Source organism: Ailuropoda melanoleuca, chromosome 8 (assembly GCF_002007445.2).
Source record: "Ailuropoda melanoleuca isolate Jingjing chromosome 8, ASM200744v2, whole genome shotgun sequence".
NCBI lineage: Eukaryota > Metazoa > Chordata > Mammalia > Carnivora > Ursidae > Ailuropoda > Ailuropoda melanoleuca.
Window position 1 is genome coordinate 15,042,792 of NC_048225.1, and position 17,899 is coordinate 15,060,690.

Sequence of the window (17,899 nt, forward strand, 5' to 3'; positions counted from 1 at the left end):
GAGCCGAAGGCAGACGCTTAATGACTGCGCCACCCAGGCGCCCCAACACATTTTTGTTCAATACATGAAAGAGTCAGAAGGCAGGTGGTGGAGAACCTGAAAAAGTAGGTGGAGAGGGGAAGGCAGGAGACTGGCAATCTGGGTCAGAGGCTTGGGTGGGAAGCAGTCCTCACGATCAATGGCACGGTGTGGAGCTGGGGCAAGAAAAGGGTCAGGGAAGCTTCCAGTAGCCCTGCTGAGGACTTCTCTTCCCCTCCCTGGGAGGCTCCAGAGAGGATGGGCAGAGTCTCATGCTGGTCCTCCTTCCTTTGTCCCCTGCCTGCCCGCCCTGATTGGCAAAGGTGGATGGGCAGGCCGAGGGGCAGGGGCCGGCCTTCAGGGTCAGGGCCGTGCACAGGCCTCCAGGCCGGCCGCCTCGGGTAGCCTGTTACAGTTGAATGGCCAGGGGGTACCCAGTAGAGCCAGGCCAGACTGGCACTGGCGCTCGGCCTCCTGGCAGACAGAGCGGCAGGGGGGAAGGACACTGCCTATGGGGGTGCAGTGGGGCACAAGCAGCCCACAGAGGAGCCTCCGGAAACTCTGGTAGCAGGGCAGACTTGTCAGGCTCTGTGGAAGGAGGAGATCAGCCCTCAGGCACCATACTCCCTAGGCTCCCTCCACTTCCTGGGGGCCCCCCCTCCTAATCTCTTCCCAGAGCACCTTGTAACCTCTGAGGATCTCCACCACCTCCTCCTGGGTGGCCATGCCCACCCAGACGTTAGGGAAGGCCGTGGTGTTGTAGCTCAGACCGACGCACATCTCTACCTGGACAGGCTCACAGGCCAGCTCTGTAAGGGGAGAATCACTGTGGGGGGACACTGCTGGTGACCCAGGGCAAGTCACCTAACCGCTCCCTCTGGGTCATTTGGGGGTTGTTGTGGGAATCAAAGGAGCTAACATGGGGAGATGCTTTGCACACATCACAGGTGCGCATTGTCCTCAAGAGCCCGCCCAAACGTCCTTTGCCAGCCCTGGGCATCACGTAGGTGTCTCTCTGATCTCGGGAACATGAGACACTGACATTGGCAGGGCCTGCGGGGCACCTGGAAGGAACTCCCCCGCTCTTGCCTCCTTCTCCTCCTCCTCATCTTCTTTTTTTTAAGTAGGCTCCACACCCAATGTGGGCCTTGAACTCACAACCCCAAGATCAAGAGTCCCATGCTCTATGACTGAGCCAGCCAGGTGCCCCTCACCTTCCTCTCTGAGGTGGGCTGTGCAGAGGGGCTTTCTGTGTGAAAAGGCTGGACTGGTTCTTGAAGCCCCCACCATTGACTCCCAGATTCCCACTTGCCTTGGCAGTGACGTTAAGTACCATTGTCACCACCGGGTGAGAATCCCTCCCTGGACTCTGTGGAGTCCCCCCATCGGGGAGGACGGGGCGGGCTGTGATGAAGGGTGCCAAAGGGGTTTCTACGAACCGACCCCCAGCCTCCTCCCGCCTTCTGGGCCCCGCCCACAGTGCTCTGGGGCGGCTTCTCACCTGGGGGTGGGAACAAGGGGCTGCTGCAGCTGTCATCGCTGCTGTCCGGGCAACGTCTCCATGTGTCACATGTCCACTGCGGACTCTTACAGCCTCCATCACGGCAGAACTCTCTGGGCCCACAGGGATCTGTAGGCAAAGGGGGTATGGCGGTGCCCTGGGACAGGGGTCCGGAGCCCTTCCTCGTTCTGCTGGAGGCAACTCCACTGCCCACACCAGCTCACCCAGGGGCACCCACTCTCTGTGGCATTGAGGGCCCGGTAGGTGGCAGAGAAGCCCCCGGTGCTGATGCCACGGTCTGTCCGAAAGAACACCACCAGCTGCTGGTGCGAGGAGATGAGGCGAGGTGGGGGATCCGTTCCACAGAACCTGCCCGAGCCAGAGAGCAGCCCTGGGCAGGGGGCTCTTGGCCCACCCAGGGTGTTCCCGCGGGCCTCCCTCTGAGCTGGTGCTCTCGGCCGTGCCAGAGGGGATGGGACACAGGGCCGCTGACTCATGGCACTTAGGGCCTGGGAGGAAGGCACACATATTTAGTAGGCAAAGAATTTAACAAACTGCTTGAATTTGAGCCAGTCGGAGATGGGAAACACCAGTGAGGGTTTGAGGGGAAGTGGGAGTGGGCCCCGCGGGGCAGGAGAACCAGGAGGGGAGGGTACAGGGAAATGACCTTCTGCGCAGGGACAATGCCAAACAAAGGCTTTGGGCTGAGGAAGGACAAGCCTCTTCCTAGGGTGACGGTGAAAAGCTTAGAGCGGAAGGAACTGGAAGCCAGGGAGAGAGCAGGGTGAATCTGCGGGAGGCCTTGACCGCCAGACTGTGGAGGATGGAGTTTCTCCAGGGCTCCTGCTCAGGGGGTTACCTGCCCAGGAGGCCAAGAGCCCCTGCATCGCTGGCCTCATACACAGCCACATAGTCCAGCTTGCACTCGTCCTGAGCTTCCAGGCTGAAGTTGTGGAACCGCAGTTCTAGGCCGTGTCCCGTCGGCACGGAGATGTGCCAGGTACAGAGCTGGGGGAAGGCACGGATGGAGTCAGTCAGGGTTCCTTCTCCCGTCCCGCTCTGGGCACCCAGGCAGGGCTCCAGAAGGGCTTTCTCCCTGCTGCAGGCCGGGCAGGGCATGGGAGGGGGTGGCCCACCAGGCTCTTTGCACTCCTGGTGGAAGGGCCTTTGAACTGTCTGCTCTCAGAAGGGCCTTTGAACTTGTCTGCTCTCAGAGAGAAGTTTGCCCAGCACGGGAACATGGGGCTACCTAGTAAGCACTGAATACAGTTCCCTTGCTGCCTGTTGGAGCTCTGACCTTCCCAAGAACCAGGCCGCGTCTCCCATGCTGTTCCCAGTCACACTAACCCGTTGCACAGGTGTGGGTCCGCAGGTGCCACACCGCCCTCCCTGTGGTGCACCGGCTTACCTGCTGGCGAGGGTACCTCTGCAGGTCGCGGGGGGCAGAGAAAGTGCCCTGGAGCCCCGTCAGATTCCCCCCGCACCCTGAAGAGAGGAGGAGGGACGTGAGTTTGCCAGGGTCTGTGCCTTGGACCGGGTCGCACTGGCAGGGACTGCAGGGGAGAGTTTGGGCCAGGCCCATAAGGAAGCAACTTCTGGGCCAGGAGCTTATCCAGGCAAGTTGGGGGCTAGGCCAGAACTGGGGAGCCCGGGCCGAATCTGGGATCGGATGCCTGAAGACAGTACCCGCCCTGTGCCTGGCGGGGCCCGTACCCAAGAACTTGGCACTGCAGCTGGTCTCATCGCTGCCATCAGCACAGTTGGCAATACCATCACACACTGAGTCAGGCAGCAGGCAGACGAGCTGGTCACAGGGGAACTCATCGTGAGCACAGCTCCCTGTGTGTGTGGGGAGGGTGCGTATACATTCAGAACCTCCCAGAGTCTCCAGCCCTTTTGCCAGTGCTGTGAGTGTCTGGCGGGGTGGGGGGAGCAGACACTTGAGGGACAGCCAGAGGTGGGGTGGCAGAACACTCACCATTCCCAGGAGTCACAGCCTGGTACCAGGCGTGGAAACCAAATCCTTCCACACTGCTGTCGGAGACGAAGGCCACCCGGAGGCGGCTGGCGTTGGTGTTGAGGGTGGGGGGAGGCACCCTCCCACACACTCTGCAAGGAGCCAAATTGGGGGGTGATGGAGGCTCAGAGCTCAGGGCCAGCCGGAGTGGAGGCTGCCTGGGCCCTGCCGTCCTCTTGCCTCAAGCCCTGACTCGAGGAGGACGGGGTCAAAAAGGGTCGTTTCATTTCCCAGGGAGCTCTGACTCTCCTGACTGCCATGTCCCTCCTTGTGGCATTTATTCATGGACAACGGGGTGGGAACTCCATCTGACAGAGAGGAGCGGTGACCTTCCCAAGGTCATGCAGCAGGCTGGTGGCAGAGCTGGGCCCCCGAGGTCAGGTTTCTGGGTTTCTTCCCAGTCCAACCTTTCGCACACTGGCGCAGGGCAGGGGTGAGATCTCCTGGGGGCAGGGGGCCCCACCTAAGGAGGGGGCCTTCAGGCTCAGGAGAGATTTCCAAGCGATCGAAAAGACAGGAGGCCACGCTCTCCATGCTGAGCGCTTCGATCCTGAGCTGTACTGCCCGGTCTGCGGCCACCTGGATGTGCCACACGCAGTGGGCGTTGGGCGGGTAAGGGTCCGGGTAGTTGGGGCTGCTGAAGAAGCCCCTTGGGCCAGAAAGGAGGCCCCCACAGGCTGCAGAGATGAAGGTTAGAGTTCCGAGGTCAAAAGGAGAGACCCTTTTATTTCCAAGGCTCTCCTTCCTGGCCCCTCCTCCTTCTGCCATCTTGGACTCTTCTCCAGGAAGATCTGCCCTGGGTACTCACTGGGCTGGGGTGAGGGGCTCATGCCTGCCTCCTCCAGCTGTTCTTTTGGGTTCCCAGATGCCGGAGAGGTGGTGGTGATGTTGGAAGGGGTGGTGGGGGTGGTGGTGGTGGTCCCACTGGGGGTCAGGTCTTGGGTAGGCAGTAGCTGATAGGAGACCCCAGACAGGGGTGTAGCCCGCAACTCTGGAGGTGGGAAGATGGGGGAGTGGGATTCAGAGGAGCTGGTTCCCCAGAGGTGACGCATAGAGTGGCTTATGGAATCTCATTCAAAAGCCCTTCTCCCAAGCAGGGCCCGGGACTCACGGGCTAGAATGATGGCTACCAGAAGCCCGAGCAGCAGGAGCAGGAGGCCGGCCAGCAGGAGGACGCACAGCCAGGAGAAATGGCAGTCGGGGCGGAGCCCCCGGGGGCGCTGACCTGTGGGTGGGTGGGGTGGGGTGGGATGTTGAGGGCTCCTTGGGCGTCGCTCACGCTGTTCTAGCTCCTAGGTCTCTGTTCTCCCCCATGCGGGTCACTCCCTGAGATGGTTACCATGCCAGGGAGCCGGGATGCTGCAGCTGGCATCTTCCCGGAAGGCTGCTGGAGGGCAAGGTGGCCCTGATTCAGGCTCAAAAGCAGGATTGCAGAACTCAGTCTGAAAGGGAAAGACTGGAGGACTGAGGGCCAGTGGCCACACTGCCTGGCTGGCATGTCCCCTGGGGCACGGCCAGCCCTAGGCAGGGATCTGGGGCTTGGGAGGGGGTCCTATGAGACCCTTACCTTGCTCAGTTCTGTCGCCTCCACACACAGGATGATATCCGAGCATTCCTTCATGGTTCAAGGCTCTGCATGGCTTTCTGGGAGTCCCTATGATTGCCTAAGACCGCCAAGGGCCCACTCCCAGATCCCAAAGTACTTATCAAAGGGACAGCCTCTGCTCCCTTTGGGAAGGGGCTGCCAGATGAGACTGACTCTCAGACTGCCCTTGGCCGACTGGTTCAGGCCCTGGCTACTCTGTCCCTGTGTTGGGGAAGAAAGCAGCCAGAAGGAATTCGCAAAGGCATGAAATGGTCCCTTAATCCAACTCAGCTGAGGGCGCTAAGGTCGAGAGCTTGGCCCAGGGCAGCAGTCCTTAAAGGCACAGGCCGAGGTTGAGAACACCCCGCAGGGGAAACTAGGTGCTTGTGGTGGGAGGGTGTGACCAGGGGAGCTGACACCCCCTTTCCTCACCTCTCCCAAAATATTGAGTGAGCACCCGAGGGGTGCTGGGAGGGAAGGAGGACAGTGCAAGCGTGAGGGAGCCTTGGAAGCTGGGTGGGAGGGTTCTACAGCTTTAAGGCCTAGGAGCCTGAGGGGGTCTGGACAAAATCAGCTGCCCTCCCATCTGGGGCCTGGACGTTAGCCAAGCTCGGGTCTTTGGGAGGCCCCCGTGAGCGTACCTATGTGGCCAGGACCAGCTACGGCAGTACAGGAAGCACATGGTACGTAGGGGCTGCTTCTCTCCGTGCTGATGTGCTAGGGGAGCGGGAGGGGCCTGCTTCCTCTGCCTGGGGCCCTTTGGCCTGCAGAGAAAAGGCAGGGGAGAAGAAGGAAGAGGGGCCAAGTCCTTGGACAGGGTGGGCCGGGGCAGGCCCTCCACTGGCTGTGGGGCCTGGGAGTTGGTGCTATCTGCTGCTGCAGGATAGAAAACCCACCCTCTGCAAACTGGACACTTCATGCCTCTTCCTCCGTGACGACAGTCTCTTGGAAAAACCCAGCCTGGCCCAGCCGTCCTCGGGGAGGAAGGAAAGGGCTTGTTAACCTGTTTTGTGTTAGCCATGCTCGGGCGGGGTCGGGCAGTGCGGGACAAGGGAGGCAGCCGCATCTTCGTGGCCAGCATTTGCACAATGTTGCGTATTAGGCCCTGGGCAAGAGGCCTTCCGTGTCGTTTCCCTCCCTAGGTCACACTACGTGGTAGCATAACCATCTCACAAATGACGGCACTGAGGCTTCCCCAGGGTCACACAGTGGGTGCGATACAGAGCCAAGAGTTGAATCTGGGGCTGGGGAAATCCAAAGCGTGTGCTTCCCAGGACACACCTCTCTAACCCTCCACGGGGGTGAGGCCTGCTGGCAACATAGGGAAACAAAGTGAGGAGCCCAGAGGGGAGAGAAGAAACAAAGGAGACAGATTATCTGATGCTTATGCAGCTGTCCTCATACTCGAGGAGACCCTTCACCCCCAGGTTATTCTCCATTCATCCCCTGGGGGGCCCTGGGCTGCCTGTGTATAAGGGGGCAAGCCTTTTTCTTGGATCCTTGGATGGGGACTGCTTTTAGAGGGTTTGAGAGGTATTTCCTTCCACAAGAACCCTAAAACATTATTTGCCTTTTCATTTGTGAGTACACAGCACAGTCTTCCAGAGGCTGTGTGGGAAGCTTCTGTCTGGCTTCTGCTGTTTTCCGTGGCCATCCTCTGGGCAAAGGGGACTTAGGGTGCTGTTCCAGTGGTTTCTGGCTCTCTTGGGCTTCTGCTTGTATTCCTAAGAGCATGACTTCCTGTAGCTCCCCCATGCTGACCCCACACACCATTCTCTCTCCTTGATTCTCTTCTCTTCTGCCACCAGGAAGGGCGAGGCCAGCCTGAGCTTGGCTAGAACATTCTGGGACTCCGGGCTCTCTGGCATGCTCTCCTGCTAGTTCTCTAGCTCAAACTTCCACTTCAGCCAGACCAGCCTCTTCATTGTCCCTGGAACATGATGTGTCCTTCCTACGAAAGACAGGTGCCCAGGCTTGTCCTCTCATGTGGAATGCCTTCTTTTTCCTTGTTCCCTGGGCCAGCACTGGAGGTGTGCATTAGCATCTGACTCTTCTTCCCCACCCAAATCTGTCAATCGTCCTCCTCCTCCTCTCCTTGTTCACTGCCACCCCTAGCCTTGACCCTCGTCCCCTGGCTTCTGGATGTCCCCTCGTCTCTAGAAGCCCAGAAGACTGCAGCTCTATTCCAGCCAGCCTTCCTCGATCTCCCGGGGGCAGGCCACACTGAATAGCAGGCAACCAGAAATGCCCATCCCTTGGATTTCGGTTGTCCTTTCGGTGGCTGTACTTCACGAATTCTGGGCCATGCTGTTACTTACTTTGCATTCCTGAGCCTTTGTCGTATGTTGTTTGGAGGAGAAAAGAAGGCACAAGCATCCCGAGAGGCTAGGGGACCAAACGTTGGCTGAGCATCACCCACTAAGAGAATGTGAATGTTGATGGCGCGGTCCTGGAGATGTGGGGCTGTGTGTGGGACATGGGCATTTGAATACCTAGTATGTTCCAGACACAGCTCTCAGTAGCTATTGTTATACTCAGATTACAGAGGAGGAAACTGAGGCTCAGGACGATTAAGTATTTTGCTTGGAGTATAAATGCTAGTCTCTTTCTGCTGCCTCCTGCTCAGGTGCTCGTTTCTGCCTCTAGAGCGACGAAGGACAGGGGCCCTCAGAGGTGCTCGGCCTTGACCCTGTGGGGCCCAGGTATGTGATAGATGGTGCTGGTGTGTGGATGGATGGAATCAGGGAGTTTCCTTGCTACACTGCTGTTCAGCTCAGTTCCTAACAGACACAAGTTCGGAAAACTTGCTGCAGAAAACTCTACCCTGCAAAAAGCTGTCAATTATTCACCCAAAAGACGGAATACTCAGAGTACTCAGATGGAAAGAGAACCGTCCTGCCTCAGCCATTGACAAACCAGTGGACTCGAGCCAGCCTTCTCTAGCACTTGTGTCCTCACTGGCAAAATGAGAATGTGGACAAGGTGACCTCTATGGTCCTGACTTTGAAGCTCTATGGAGAGAAATATGTATTTTCTGAGCATTGGTCATTAAAAAAAATGTAGAGTAACTCTCAAAAACTGAAACCAGAGGCACTAAAGGGCCCCTCACTTGGGACTTTGAGGCACGTATTTAGAGAAGTGACTTAGGAGGAGGACACTTGAGCTGAGAACTTCAGGGTCCAATCTCCTTAACTCAGATGAGGCACAAGGCCCAGAAAGAGGAAGGTTCTTGTTCAAGGTCACACCAGAGCAGTTGCAGGGGGAGAGCCCCCTTCCTCCCCATGGGGAGGCCTGCTGGAACGCAAGCAAAGAATGGGGGCAGAAATCCCAGTTGCTAGGAGGCAAAGCTGATGGATAAAGAAACATGGGGACAGATTGTGTCTGGGATCTGTGTAGCACTGGGACCTGTTGCCATGGAATGAGAGCACCACAGGTTAAGTACAGAAGGGAGAGCTGGGAGCAAGGGTGGGGCAGGCTGAGCCCCTGCCCTGGACAGTACCGGTAGTCCTCTGCTCCCCTGTGGAAGACAACAGAAAGGCACCGGTGGTGTCCACAACCAGAGAAAAACTAGTCAAGGGAGAGGTGTAGCAAGTTACACTGATTTGGGGCTCACCCATCCACTTTGCTCGAAGCCTGTTTCCATTTTGAAGACCATCCTGTTGACCTGTGGTTTTGGGGGAAATCATCTGCATTGAAAAATCTTACCCTGGGTCAGGCCGCTTCCAGGACAGGCTGGGGTGAAATCTCAGGGTTTGAGTCACTGTTTTTCCCACTTCTGGGAAACGCCCAGAAGCAATGCTCCCACTACTGTCTCATCCCTTGATGTGAGTTTGACAGCAGGCACTGCTGTCTCAGCAAAGATCGAATAGGCAGGCCTTGATTTTTCAGTGCCTGGAGCAGGGAGGTAGTTAGGAAAAGTCCCGATAAAGTACTCTAAGTTCAACTGGTGGGGGCTTCAGCTTCCAGAGTTCTAAAATCAGGGGCAGCAATGCAAAGTCTGAACAGTATTAAGGGCTAAGAGAGAAAACCAAAAGAGACAAGTCCCCGAGTGCCCCAAAGAGGCAATCTCTTGAAAGGGTTAAATCTGTTTAAACCTTGAAAAAAGCGCTTTGGAGAACAAGATCTTCAATGTAAAAGTGGCTCTTTCTAGGTATTACTAGGGCAAGTTGAAGTCTCTCGTTCATCAAGGGCCAAGTCTTGATTCCTCCGCATCCTGGTACAGCCACTCTGCTTCGAGAGCGAACCTGGTTATGTCCAGCCTCTGCTAGAGCTCGTCCTAGGTCCGTACAGGCACCCAGGGTCACGACAACCGTGAGTGCCCACACTGGCCGCTCAATGGCAGACAGTCCACGTAAAGAAGTGTCTGCCAGCTGCGCGTTTCTTACGGGGGAAGATGGCATTGAGCTTATGTGGGAGATGCATGCTGAAGTAGTTAGAGGGGGCAATGACCCCTCACCCCTCCATGTTTTGCCCCCAAGAGTAAAGTATCCGGAGACAAGTGTGGCAAACTGTTACCTGGTGAATCCAGACGAACAGAATGTTCACAACGTGTGCTAGTTCAGTTTTGTAGCGTTGAAAAATTTAGATTAAACAGTGGGCAACGGGTTTGAGAACTTGGAATTCACAGTCTAGTCGAAGCAGTTAAATTTGGGGTGGCTAATCGGCTCAGAACGCTTCCTGGGGGCAGACCCTTCCCAAATCAAGATGCCGGCACTTACCAGCTTCTCAAAGCTATTATTTATTCTGTACAAGGTTCCACTGGACATCAGACATTCTTCTACTCTTGCTTACACGGTAAACAAGTGCACACCAGCCCTTTGGCTCAGGTTCACAGGGCTTCCCTGGGGAAGGGGGTCAGGCCAGTTAAACTTGGGGTGTCTTTCTCTGATGCCTCCTTCTGGGAGCACTGGAAAGCTTCAGGCTCCAAGGGGCACAAGCTGGGCCCAGCCGTGTGGATGCACAGAGCTCCATGCCTCGGTGCTGAACAGCTTTACTCTGAGACAGCACCAAGCTCTGTCCAACTACTCAGGACAAAATCACGCCCATGGGAAAGAATCGTATAGCGGAAGCAAGATGTCCCCAAACACCCAGGCTCCAGCTCCCAGGGTAGGACTGAAGACCGATGCCAAGAGGGGCTGAGGGGCGGCATGGCATCCCTGAGAAACTCGGTCCAAAGGGCCTATGTCTAGGAGGCTCTGAGAAGGGGTGGGGGCATGGAGGTCAGGAAGAAAAAGCGTGTTAAAAGGGAATAAATTAAAGGTGAGAGAAGCTCTAGGGATAAGGGGCTTGTGCTATCCTTCAATCAGCTGGGGGGAGTAGACCAGGGGTGGCTTAGAGGAAGTGGGCAGGAAAAACTTGATACACTACCAGAAGAAATCTCCTTCTACCTACTCTCCTCTCCACCTCACTGCAATGCAAACCGAGCCAGGGAGCCATCTCCCCCAGCGAGGTTGAACATGGCACCGGGGAAAAGGGAACAGGCTGAGGGATATTTCAGGGAGGGGCAGTTACCCCCTGGTCCCCAAATGCTATAAGGCACAATTCTTGGAGGCAACTAGATTCCATCCAAAACATTAAAAAAACAAAACAAAAACTTGTTCGATCCCGGGTCTACTGTGGCTGTGCTTGGGGCCTGGCCAACAGCCATCTAGCACCACTGGGGGCTAGCATTAGAAAAGCTGTATTTGAAGAACTAAAAACAAATGACCAGCACGACGTCCCAGCTGTGAAGAGGTGTGAAGGAGAGCATCTCCAGTCTGAAAACTTAAGTTATGGTAATTTAAAAAAAAAAAAAAAGTTGGGTTTTTAAAAACCAAAATCAGCTTTTTTCAAAGTCGTCCTCTTGTCTGTCCCCCTGGAGTTAGCAGCGTTAAGAGGGCTCTTGGCTCATGGGTGTTCTTCTTGCTTCTGGACCGGTGAGCGGGGTCCAGGTGAAGACAGAGTGCGGCTTCAAGCGCAGGTGCTTCCAGGCAGCGATCCTCCCAGCAGGCTCCAGAGGGCGCTGTCTTCTCGGGAGGAACTGGGGGCTGGAAGGGCAGCAAGTGGACCAGGATCTTCTCCCCACAGACCACTGTTGTTTATTACACACAGGAGAAAACCCACAAGCTTAAAAATGCAAACGAGAAGCCGAGGGGGGCACTGTGCGGGCTCCAGGCTGTGTCCTGTCGATCTTCGTGCCGGGTGTGGCTCAGGAGCACCCGGCTCCCCGCTCCAGACCCTGACCAAGCTGCAGCAACTCCTGCTCGGCAGCTTTAGTTTACTTTATTTTTCTCTCATTCGTCACTTTTTTTTTTTTTTTGTCTTTTAAAAAAAAACTTAGGGTGTGGGGCCACCACGGGGAAGGGAGAAAGGGCTGTAGCTCCTCGCTGCTACATGCGGGAGGGTGGACTGGCCAATTCATAGAAGAGCAGATAGGCGTCGCTGGTGCGCACTTGGCTGGAGGACATGGGTGTGACGCTGTGGAGAGAAGGGGGAAAGTCAGAGCCCTGGAGAGGGGGCCACCGGGACCCACACAGAGCGGCTGACGGACCGTGAGGGCCCATCGCTCCTCTCCCTGGGTGCCCCCAAAGCCAATCTCTTCTGCAATCCTCTAGAAATTCTGCAAAGGAGCAAGCCGACTCGGACATGTTACACGGCCTTGTGGCTCTGACCTCTTCTATCTGGTACAGGTGGGTGAGGCAGGGGTGTCCAGCAGCCGGGAACCCGGCCCGAGAGCTCTGTCTCACCTAGAGTCATTGAAAGTGTGCCATTCGCCTGTCACTGGGCTCCGGCAGTAGGCTGTATAATGGCCGCCCATGGTGGTTCCAGAGTGATTGGACACAGCGTACAGGTTGTAAACAGCGTGGTCTGAGGAGGAAGTACAAGGTTTCAGGCCCCCAAAGCATTCCTTGCCCCACATTCCCTCTCCCTCCTGCCTCTATTCCTGATTTTCGTTAACTCACTCTTTAGCGGCTTCCTTCCACCTCTTGGCCTCCCATCTGGATTTTAGGCACTGGCGCCTTGATTCTGCCCTCCCAGCTGAAAATACTCACTGGTGTTTTCTGAGGCAAATTCTCTCAAGTCCAGGTCTCTTAATGGGAAATTCACAAATGTTGTGAGCTTGCTGGTTCGTATCCTGGATTCTGAGAACCGCTTCAGATCTGGGGTTGACGTGAGTCAAGGACAGAGAGGGTGGCGAGGGTAGTCAAAGTAAAGGGGACTGGGTCCTAAGAGGGAGAAGTCCTTGTCAGAAGCAAAAGAGCAAACTGGCAAAGGAAAGCCTACCAAATTTCCTTTTTTCTACTCTGCTCGCCCTCAGTTTGGCCCCTTGTCATCAGTCACTCCCTAAAGGCAAGCCCCTGCCATGGTGGACTGTAAGGATACGGAGCACCAAGATCTTTGGGAACCTCTGGATGGAGAACTTCTTTATACATCGTTTTCTGGCTCGGCAGCGACAGCATGTCTGCAAGACATGACAAACAGAGCTACAGAGGACTTGGGGGAGAAGAGATGGGCCAAGTCCAGTCACTCCTAGGCTGCATCTGCTGGTAACAGCTCTTTCCCAGGGTGGTCTCTTGGATGTGTGCTCCTGCTCCCATGGAAGGGGGACTTACCGGCTTTTCATCTCCATCGAGCACATCCTCTTTGGTGAAGAGCCTCATGCAGTCCATTAAAGTTACCTCAGGGTAACCTCGCTGGGAGAGACAAAGCGTAGAAGGCACAGAGGTCGATGACATGAGAAGGCAGGAGTGGGCGCCTCCCACATGGGGCAACAGGGGCACATACCTTAGCGATGGGCAGTGAGAGGTCCCAGAAGGGATCAAAGACTGTAGAGCAGTAACCACAGTCAGTACATGTCAGGGAGCTCTTTAGCTGCCCAACGAAGAGATCTGCAGAAGAGACGGGGCAGCAGAGCTTAAACCCGGAGAAGGAGTGCATGTCTTCTCTGGGCTGCGTGCCCTGTCAGCGCTCCTGCCTCCGTTCAGGGGCCACGGGGCAGGAGGGTCCCCTGAGAGGATGACCCTTAGGGCTTTTCATGCTCATGCTCTGCTCAGGCAAAAGCAGTTAACAGGGAAAGCAGCTCTTCCTCCCATTCATGCACTTACCCCCAATCCGACTATCTTCCCGTTCTAGATATTTCCTCCACATCTGTCGTCCTTTTTCATCATCACTAGGAACCAGAGAGAGGGAGACAACTGGGTCAGAGCTCACGCCATGAGAAGTTTACAGGTCCATCAGTCTAAATCCTTAATATTTAAAATTCTTTCCAAACTATTACAGGTCCATCAGTCTAAATCCTTAATATTTAAAATTCTTTCCAAAGAAGTCAGCCAAAAACTCAAGTTCACCAAGTTTTTCTTCCCCACAGCATTCCCCTCTTACTTACGGAAGATGATCGAGGTTCTCAGGGTTGGACTTGGGCCTCACCGTCACTCGGTTCACCTCGTTGTGGAGCCCATCCAGAAGAAAGCGAAGAAACTCCTGAGCATCTTGCTGACTGAGTCCAAAGAAAAGAGAGGGAGCAATACCTCTCATTCCAAGAGCCAACCTGCTATGGCCGGCACCCACCCCAGGGAGGACACGTCCGCAAGGCTCTTACTTATAGCCAACGAAGCGTGGCGCATATCTCTGGATCTGGGTCTTGAACTCAGAGGGGCTCACCACATCATTGGGGGATGAAGTCCATATGGTCTGGATTAGTTTTGCGAACTCTGTTGGAAGGAGAGGGTAGAGAGGGGGCATGGAGGACAGGTGGGACACTTTCTGTAAGAAACTCAGACTAGAATCCCACCAAAAAGAAGCCAAAGAAAGAAAAGTAGGAGGGATACATACAACACCCAACTACTAACAGTGGAGCAGGACAAGGGTCCAGGCCGGGCTCCTCACCTTCCATGAGGGCCGTGTGTACATTGCTGCTGTGGCTGAGGTCCCGCATATAGAGCCTCTGGAGGCAGTAATCCCTCAGCTCCCGGGTGTTGCTCAGGCACTGCAGAATGGAGTTCATGAAGCACTGTGGAGAGCATCCACTCAGTGAGACAGAGCCCTGTCTGGCCCGTCTACTCACTTAGTCCCAGAGGCCCTCCGGTTCATCTACCCCAGAGACGAACGCTCCCACAGCCTCAAGTTCCTCTTTTCGTAAGGGAAAGGGGCGCCGTGAGGCTAATTCCCGCTGCCGGCCCAGGTGACGTAACTGGTTATTGACTGCAGAGGTGTACAAGAGGGTGTGGGTGAGCTGGACAGAAGTGGGTGGGAAGTGATGGATGTCCTTCAGGAGAAGGATCCGGGAAAGTAGCAGACAGTGAAGAGGGCGACTCTCCTTAGCAGTGCTTCCTGCTGGGGGCCGGCATTGAGGCAGAGCCCCAGCCATTCTGTAAAACCCACCAGCCAGGACGGGCAGGTATCAACTGGCTTCTAGAGGATAGGGAATCAGCTGGAGCCAGGAGGGAACTCTGGTCAGATGGTCCCACTGGGATAGTAGGGCTGGGAAGAGCTCACCGTGTTCCCAAGGTTTCGAAGACCAGCCAGACCCTGGGCGCTCTTAGAATTCTGTAAGCAAAGAACACATGGCATATGAGGCTGAAGGCAAAGAGGCTGGGCCTGTGCTAGGCTCGCTCATGCACCTCTCTGCCAGCTGGAGCCAGGAGCATCAGGCACACACATTATTCTCTCTTCAACACACAACACAAATATTCTTCAGGGCTTTCCTTTCTTTTGTTGACATGTGTTTTCCCTGATCTGTACATGCCTCTTCATTCTCTGCCATACTGGAAGCTGGAGATCAGAACTAGAGCTTAGGAATTCATGTATTTGATTCCAGGCTACAAGGAACTCCGGGTTCCAAATCCGGATGCTATCTCAAATGACCCACTTTTCTACCCTTAGATGTCCAATACACGAAGCAGCTGTCATAACAGGCACTTCAAGGAGATCCTGAAATGTTCAATGACAAAACATCTGAAGTGAGTTTAAGATCTTCAGCTGAGGAAAACTGAAGTTAGCCTGCCATTCTGAATTGCCGGAGACAGGTGGAATTCCTTCCAGCTGAGCTCAGTTCCTAAAGACTGATTAAAGCCTGGGAGAATCCTCCCTGCCTGGCTCAGGTTTCAGCATCCTGACTGGTCACTGGCTGGGAAGCTTTCTGATGGCAGATTGTGGCCATGCAGAGGTAAGCACCTGGCTGAAGGTGCCACTCTTGTTCTTGTCCCTATTGTGGAGGCTGGTGAGGGGGTTGGAGCGAGACAGCTGCTAGGTCCAGGTCTCTTGGCTAATTCTGGCCCTACCTGCAAGGAGTCAGAAAACCTTCGGCTCAAAGGGTTAAAGAAACAGTGTGCAGATGAGCCTGCCACCCCCTCTCTCAGGGAGGGGACGAGGGAGCCGGCAACTCTGGAGCAACACTGACTGGGGCATGCGTGGGGCCAGCTCAACCCTGATCAGAACAGAAGCCTGAAATAACTCAGCTAAAATTACTCATGCTGTGTGCTGACAGCCTCTGAAGCTGTCAGCAGCTCAAAGCCCATGAGGTTGTCAGCTCAAGGGGGTGGGGTGGGGAGAGGCAGGCTGAAGGAGGGCTTTTCTCAGGAATTGCCCTGCTGATCCCACAAGTAAGAGGACCCCTTTTTGCCAGTTGTCAGGTCTAACACTAACCGGTAGGGAAGGAAATATACTCGGAAGAGAGACCTGGTTTACACCTGCAGTTACAGAGCAAAGCTTATTGGCAGCAGGTGGGCCTAAGCCTCCTTGAACTCTGCCAGAGCTAGCAGTATATGGCCCCAAACACAAAATTTAGATCTTACCTTTCTGACAGTCTAAACCCTGATGTTCCAGTAAGAGGACCACAACACAGACAATTCCCTGGACAAATATCTTATCAGCATTTTCAGGTAGACCTGGAGAAGGACTCCCCTGGGGCACAACAAAAACACTGAAGTCTCTGTGTTGCCCATTCGGAACTAAACGGTTAAAGCCTGTCCACAACAGGACACCCGTCCTCTCCTCCCCCAAGATCCGCTCTTGCTCCTATTTTTGGCAGTGCTTGTTAGTTCTTACCCCCTGTGCCTCAGACAACATCTGTCTAAAGGAGCTGTAGAAGCAAAGCCTGGTGATCATGTCAATGTCCCCCCAAACTGGGCATCCAGCTGAGACCGTAGTCCCTCAGCACTAATGGGGGGAGGGCAATGGAAAACTGGAGGCGTCTTTGTACCAAGGCATTTCTGTGGTGTTGACACTTTTAACTCTGACCCAGTGCGGTGAGGGTCAAGAACAACACGTCATCACCTATGCTTACTGTTCTAGAGCATCCAACTCTACTCATGGCCCGGAGAGATGGGGGAGGCTCCTTTAAGGCTTTGCTAGGACCCTCTGTTCATTTTTCTTTTTGTAGGGGTGGGGGTGGCTCGTGTCTTTGTCTAAAATTTCCTGAGTTCAAAACTACTTGCCAAATTCTAAGCGCTCTGTGTAGAAGGCGGCTGGATGAGAGGAGTTGGGGGGTGGGAGTGGAGGGGAGAGCAGGGCTGTTCTATACCCAGCCAGATATTCTTCTGCCATGAATAGGAAATCAGGAGCTCAAGGGAAAGTCAGCACTTTCCATTCCAGAGAGGAACAAAATGTCCCAGGAGTGACCTTTCTTCTGGGGAAAACAATCCTACCTCAGGGCCGACAGGGAGAGGCTAGAACTGGAGAGGTCGGGAGACCCCACACAGTGAGCCTCTCACCGGGGGAGAAGGAAATGACTCCAGCTGCTATGTGGAACGCATATGCGAAGACTTGAGAGAGTCTGGATCAAGAACTTCCTTAAAATTAGTCATCAGCAAACCTAACCTTGACTTAGGGGCAACCACTGTTCTAAAAAGCAGATGCCACCTCCACGGTTAGTAAACTGACAGCATTCACCCTCCGTGAAGGAGCAGGGGCCTCAGGGAGAGCCCGCTCTGGGTTAATGGGGAGGGAACATTGGGGGATGTGGGTCGTATAAGCAAGGCTGATTGAGGTTTGTGTCTTCACACTCAAGACCCCAGTAAAGGGCTTTCCTGCTTACTTGACCTGTGCCATGAGGGTCAGCCATGAGTCCTGGCTGCGGCCAAGGAGCCTGGTGTGGCCCTGGCACGGGGCAGTGCACGCACTGCCAACTCGGGAGCTGGTGCCTGTTACATAAGATCTGTCAAGCTCTGGCCCCTTCTCCCTTCCCCAAGGGGGCAGTGCCCAGCCTCTGGTCCCAGCATTACCCTGGGGTGGCTACTTCATTTGAGGGATCCAGTGCCCACTTAGCAGAACTGGGGGAGGGCCGAAAAGGAAAGGGAAGCCGCCCTCTTTCACCTGTCTGCGACTCCTCTGCCCTTCACAGGGTCAAAGGACCCCCGTTACCAACCCTTCGGGAGAGCGCCCTTTGGGACCAGTTAGGAGGGGGCGGCTCTTTCCGACCAGCCTTTCTCGCTGGGTTTTGGCCTTGGAGGAGTCAGTCACACCCGCAGAGTCCAGCGTGCTGCCGGCTCCCTCACACAGAGAGAACTAGTCAAGGTTACGCTTTCCTGCACCTGTCCTGAGAGGTGCCAGGAATTAAGAGCCCAAGGGCCACCTGGTGCCCGGGTCACGAAGAGGGAGAGGAAGGGGGGGGAACCTCAGGGGTTGGGACCTCAACAAGGGGAGGGGGCCGCGAGTAAGCCTGAGATCACCTGGGGAGGGGGCATTCCTTGCTGGGAGACCCTGGGAAAGGAGGGTGGGGGCTCGGAAGAATTGCCCCCCCCGCCCCGGCCGGGGGCGCGCGGCAGGGTGGGGGAGGGGGGGCGTCCTGGGGAGGAGGCGG

General features: G+C 55.5%; 2 protein-coding genes and 1 long non-coding RNA gene across 11 annotated transcripts in view; 1 reads left to right on the forward strand and 2 right to left on the reverse strand.

Moving 5' to 3' along the window:
* Positions 1-15: 15 nt before the first annotated feature.
* On the reverse strand, positions 16-5,438 carry MFRP (membrane frizzled-related protein). 5 transcript variants are annotated; one of them, XM_002914070.3, is made up of 13 exons: positions 5,104-5,438; positions 4,876-4,978; positions 4,648-4,761; positions 4,345-4,527; positions 4,000-4,213; positions 3,498-3,628; positions 3,233-3,358; positions 2,928-3,004; positions 2,379-2,527; positions 1,758-1,888; positions 1,520-1,648; positions 700-827; positions 16-606 (listed from the first exon to the last, which is right to left on the reverse strand). In XM_002914070.3, the coding sequence occupies exons 1-13, from the start codon at positions 5,155-5,157 to the stop codon at positions 382-384; spliced, it is 1,764 nt and encodes a 587-aa protein (XP_002914116.1). In that variant the 5' UTR covers positions 5,158-5,438; the 3' UTR covers positions 16-381. The 5 variants fall into 5 exon arrangements, 4 of the variants coding, with proteins under 4 accessions (XP_002914116.1, XP_034521865.1, XP_034521864.1 ...); XR_004627034.1 differs by having other exon boundaries at positions 472-606; positions 1,744-1,888; XM_034665974.1 differs by lacking the exon at positions 700-827.
* On the forward strand, positions 2,020-15,196 carry LOC117803327. Its single transcript, XR_004627038.1, has 2 exons — positions 2,020-2,519; positions 13,469-15,196. It is a non-coding gene; the product is annotated as an uncharacterized LOC117803327 (long non-coding RNA).
* USP2 (ubiquitin specific peptidase 2) overlaps positions 9,844-17,899 on the reverse strand; it is a 16,885-nt gene continuing 8,829 nt past the window's right edge. For 2 of the 5 annotated variants that reach the window (XM_034665972.1, XM_034665970.1), the window contains 11 exons: positions 14,596-14,646; positions 13,987-14,086; positions 13,700-13,811; positions 13,487-13,597; positions 13,206-13,270; positions 12,886-12,989; positions 12,714-12,794; positions 12,484-12,562; positions 12,153-12,260; positions 11,847-11,967; positions 9,844-11,577 (listed from right to left, as the gene is read on the reverse strand). In XM_034665972.1, coding sequence (XP_034521863.1) covers positions 11,490-11,577; positions 11,847-11,967; positions 12,153-12,260; positions 12,484-12,562; positions 12,714-12,794; positions 12,886-12,989; positions 13,206-13,270; positions 13,487-13,597; positions 13,700-13,811; positions 13,987-14,086; positions 14,596-14,646 — 1,020 coding nt within the window. In that variant the 3' untranslated portion in view covers positions 9,844-11,489. Of the gene's footprint in view, positions 11,578-11,846; positions 11,968-12,152; positions 12,261-12,483; positions 12,563-12,713; positions 12,795-12,885; positions 12,990-13,205; positions 13,271-13,486; positions 13,598-13,699; positions 13,812-13,986; positions 14,111-14,595; positions 14,647-17,768; positions 17,799-17,899 lie in introns of those variants that run through there. The other 3 variants (XM_034665971.1, XM_034665969.1, XM_019793133.2) reach the window with 2 other exon arrangements.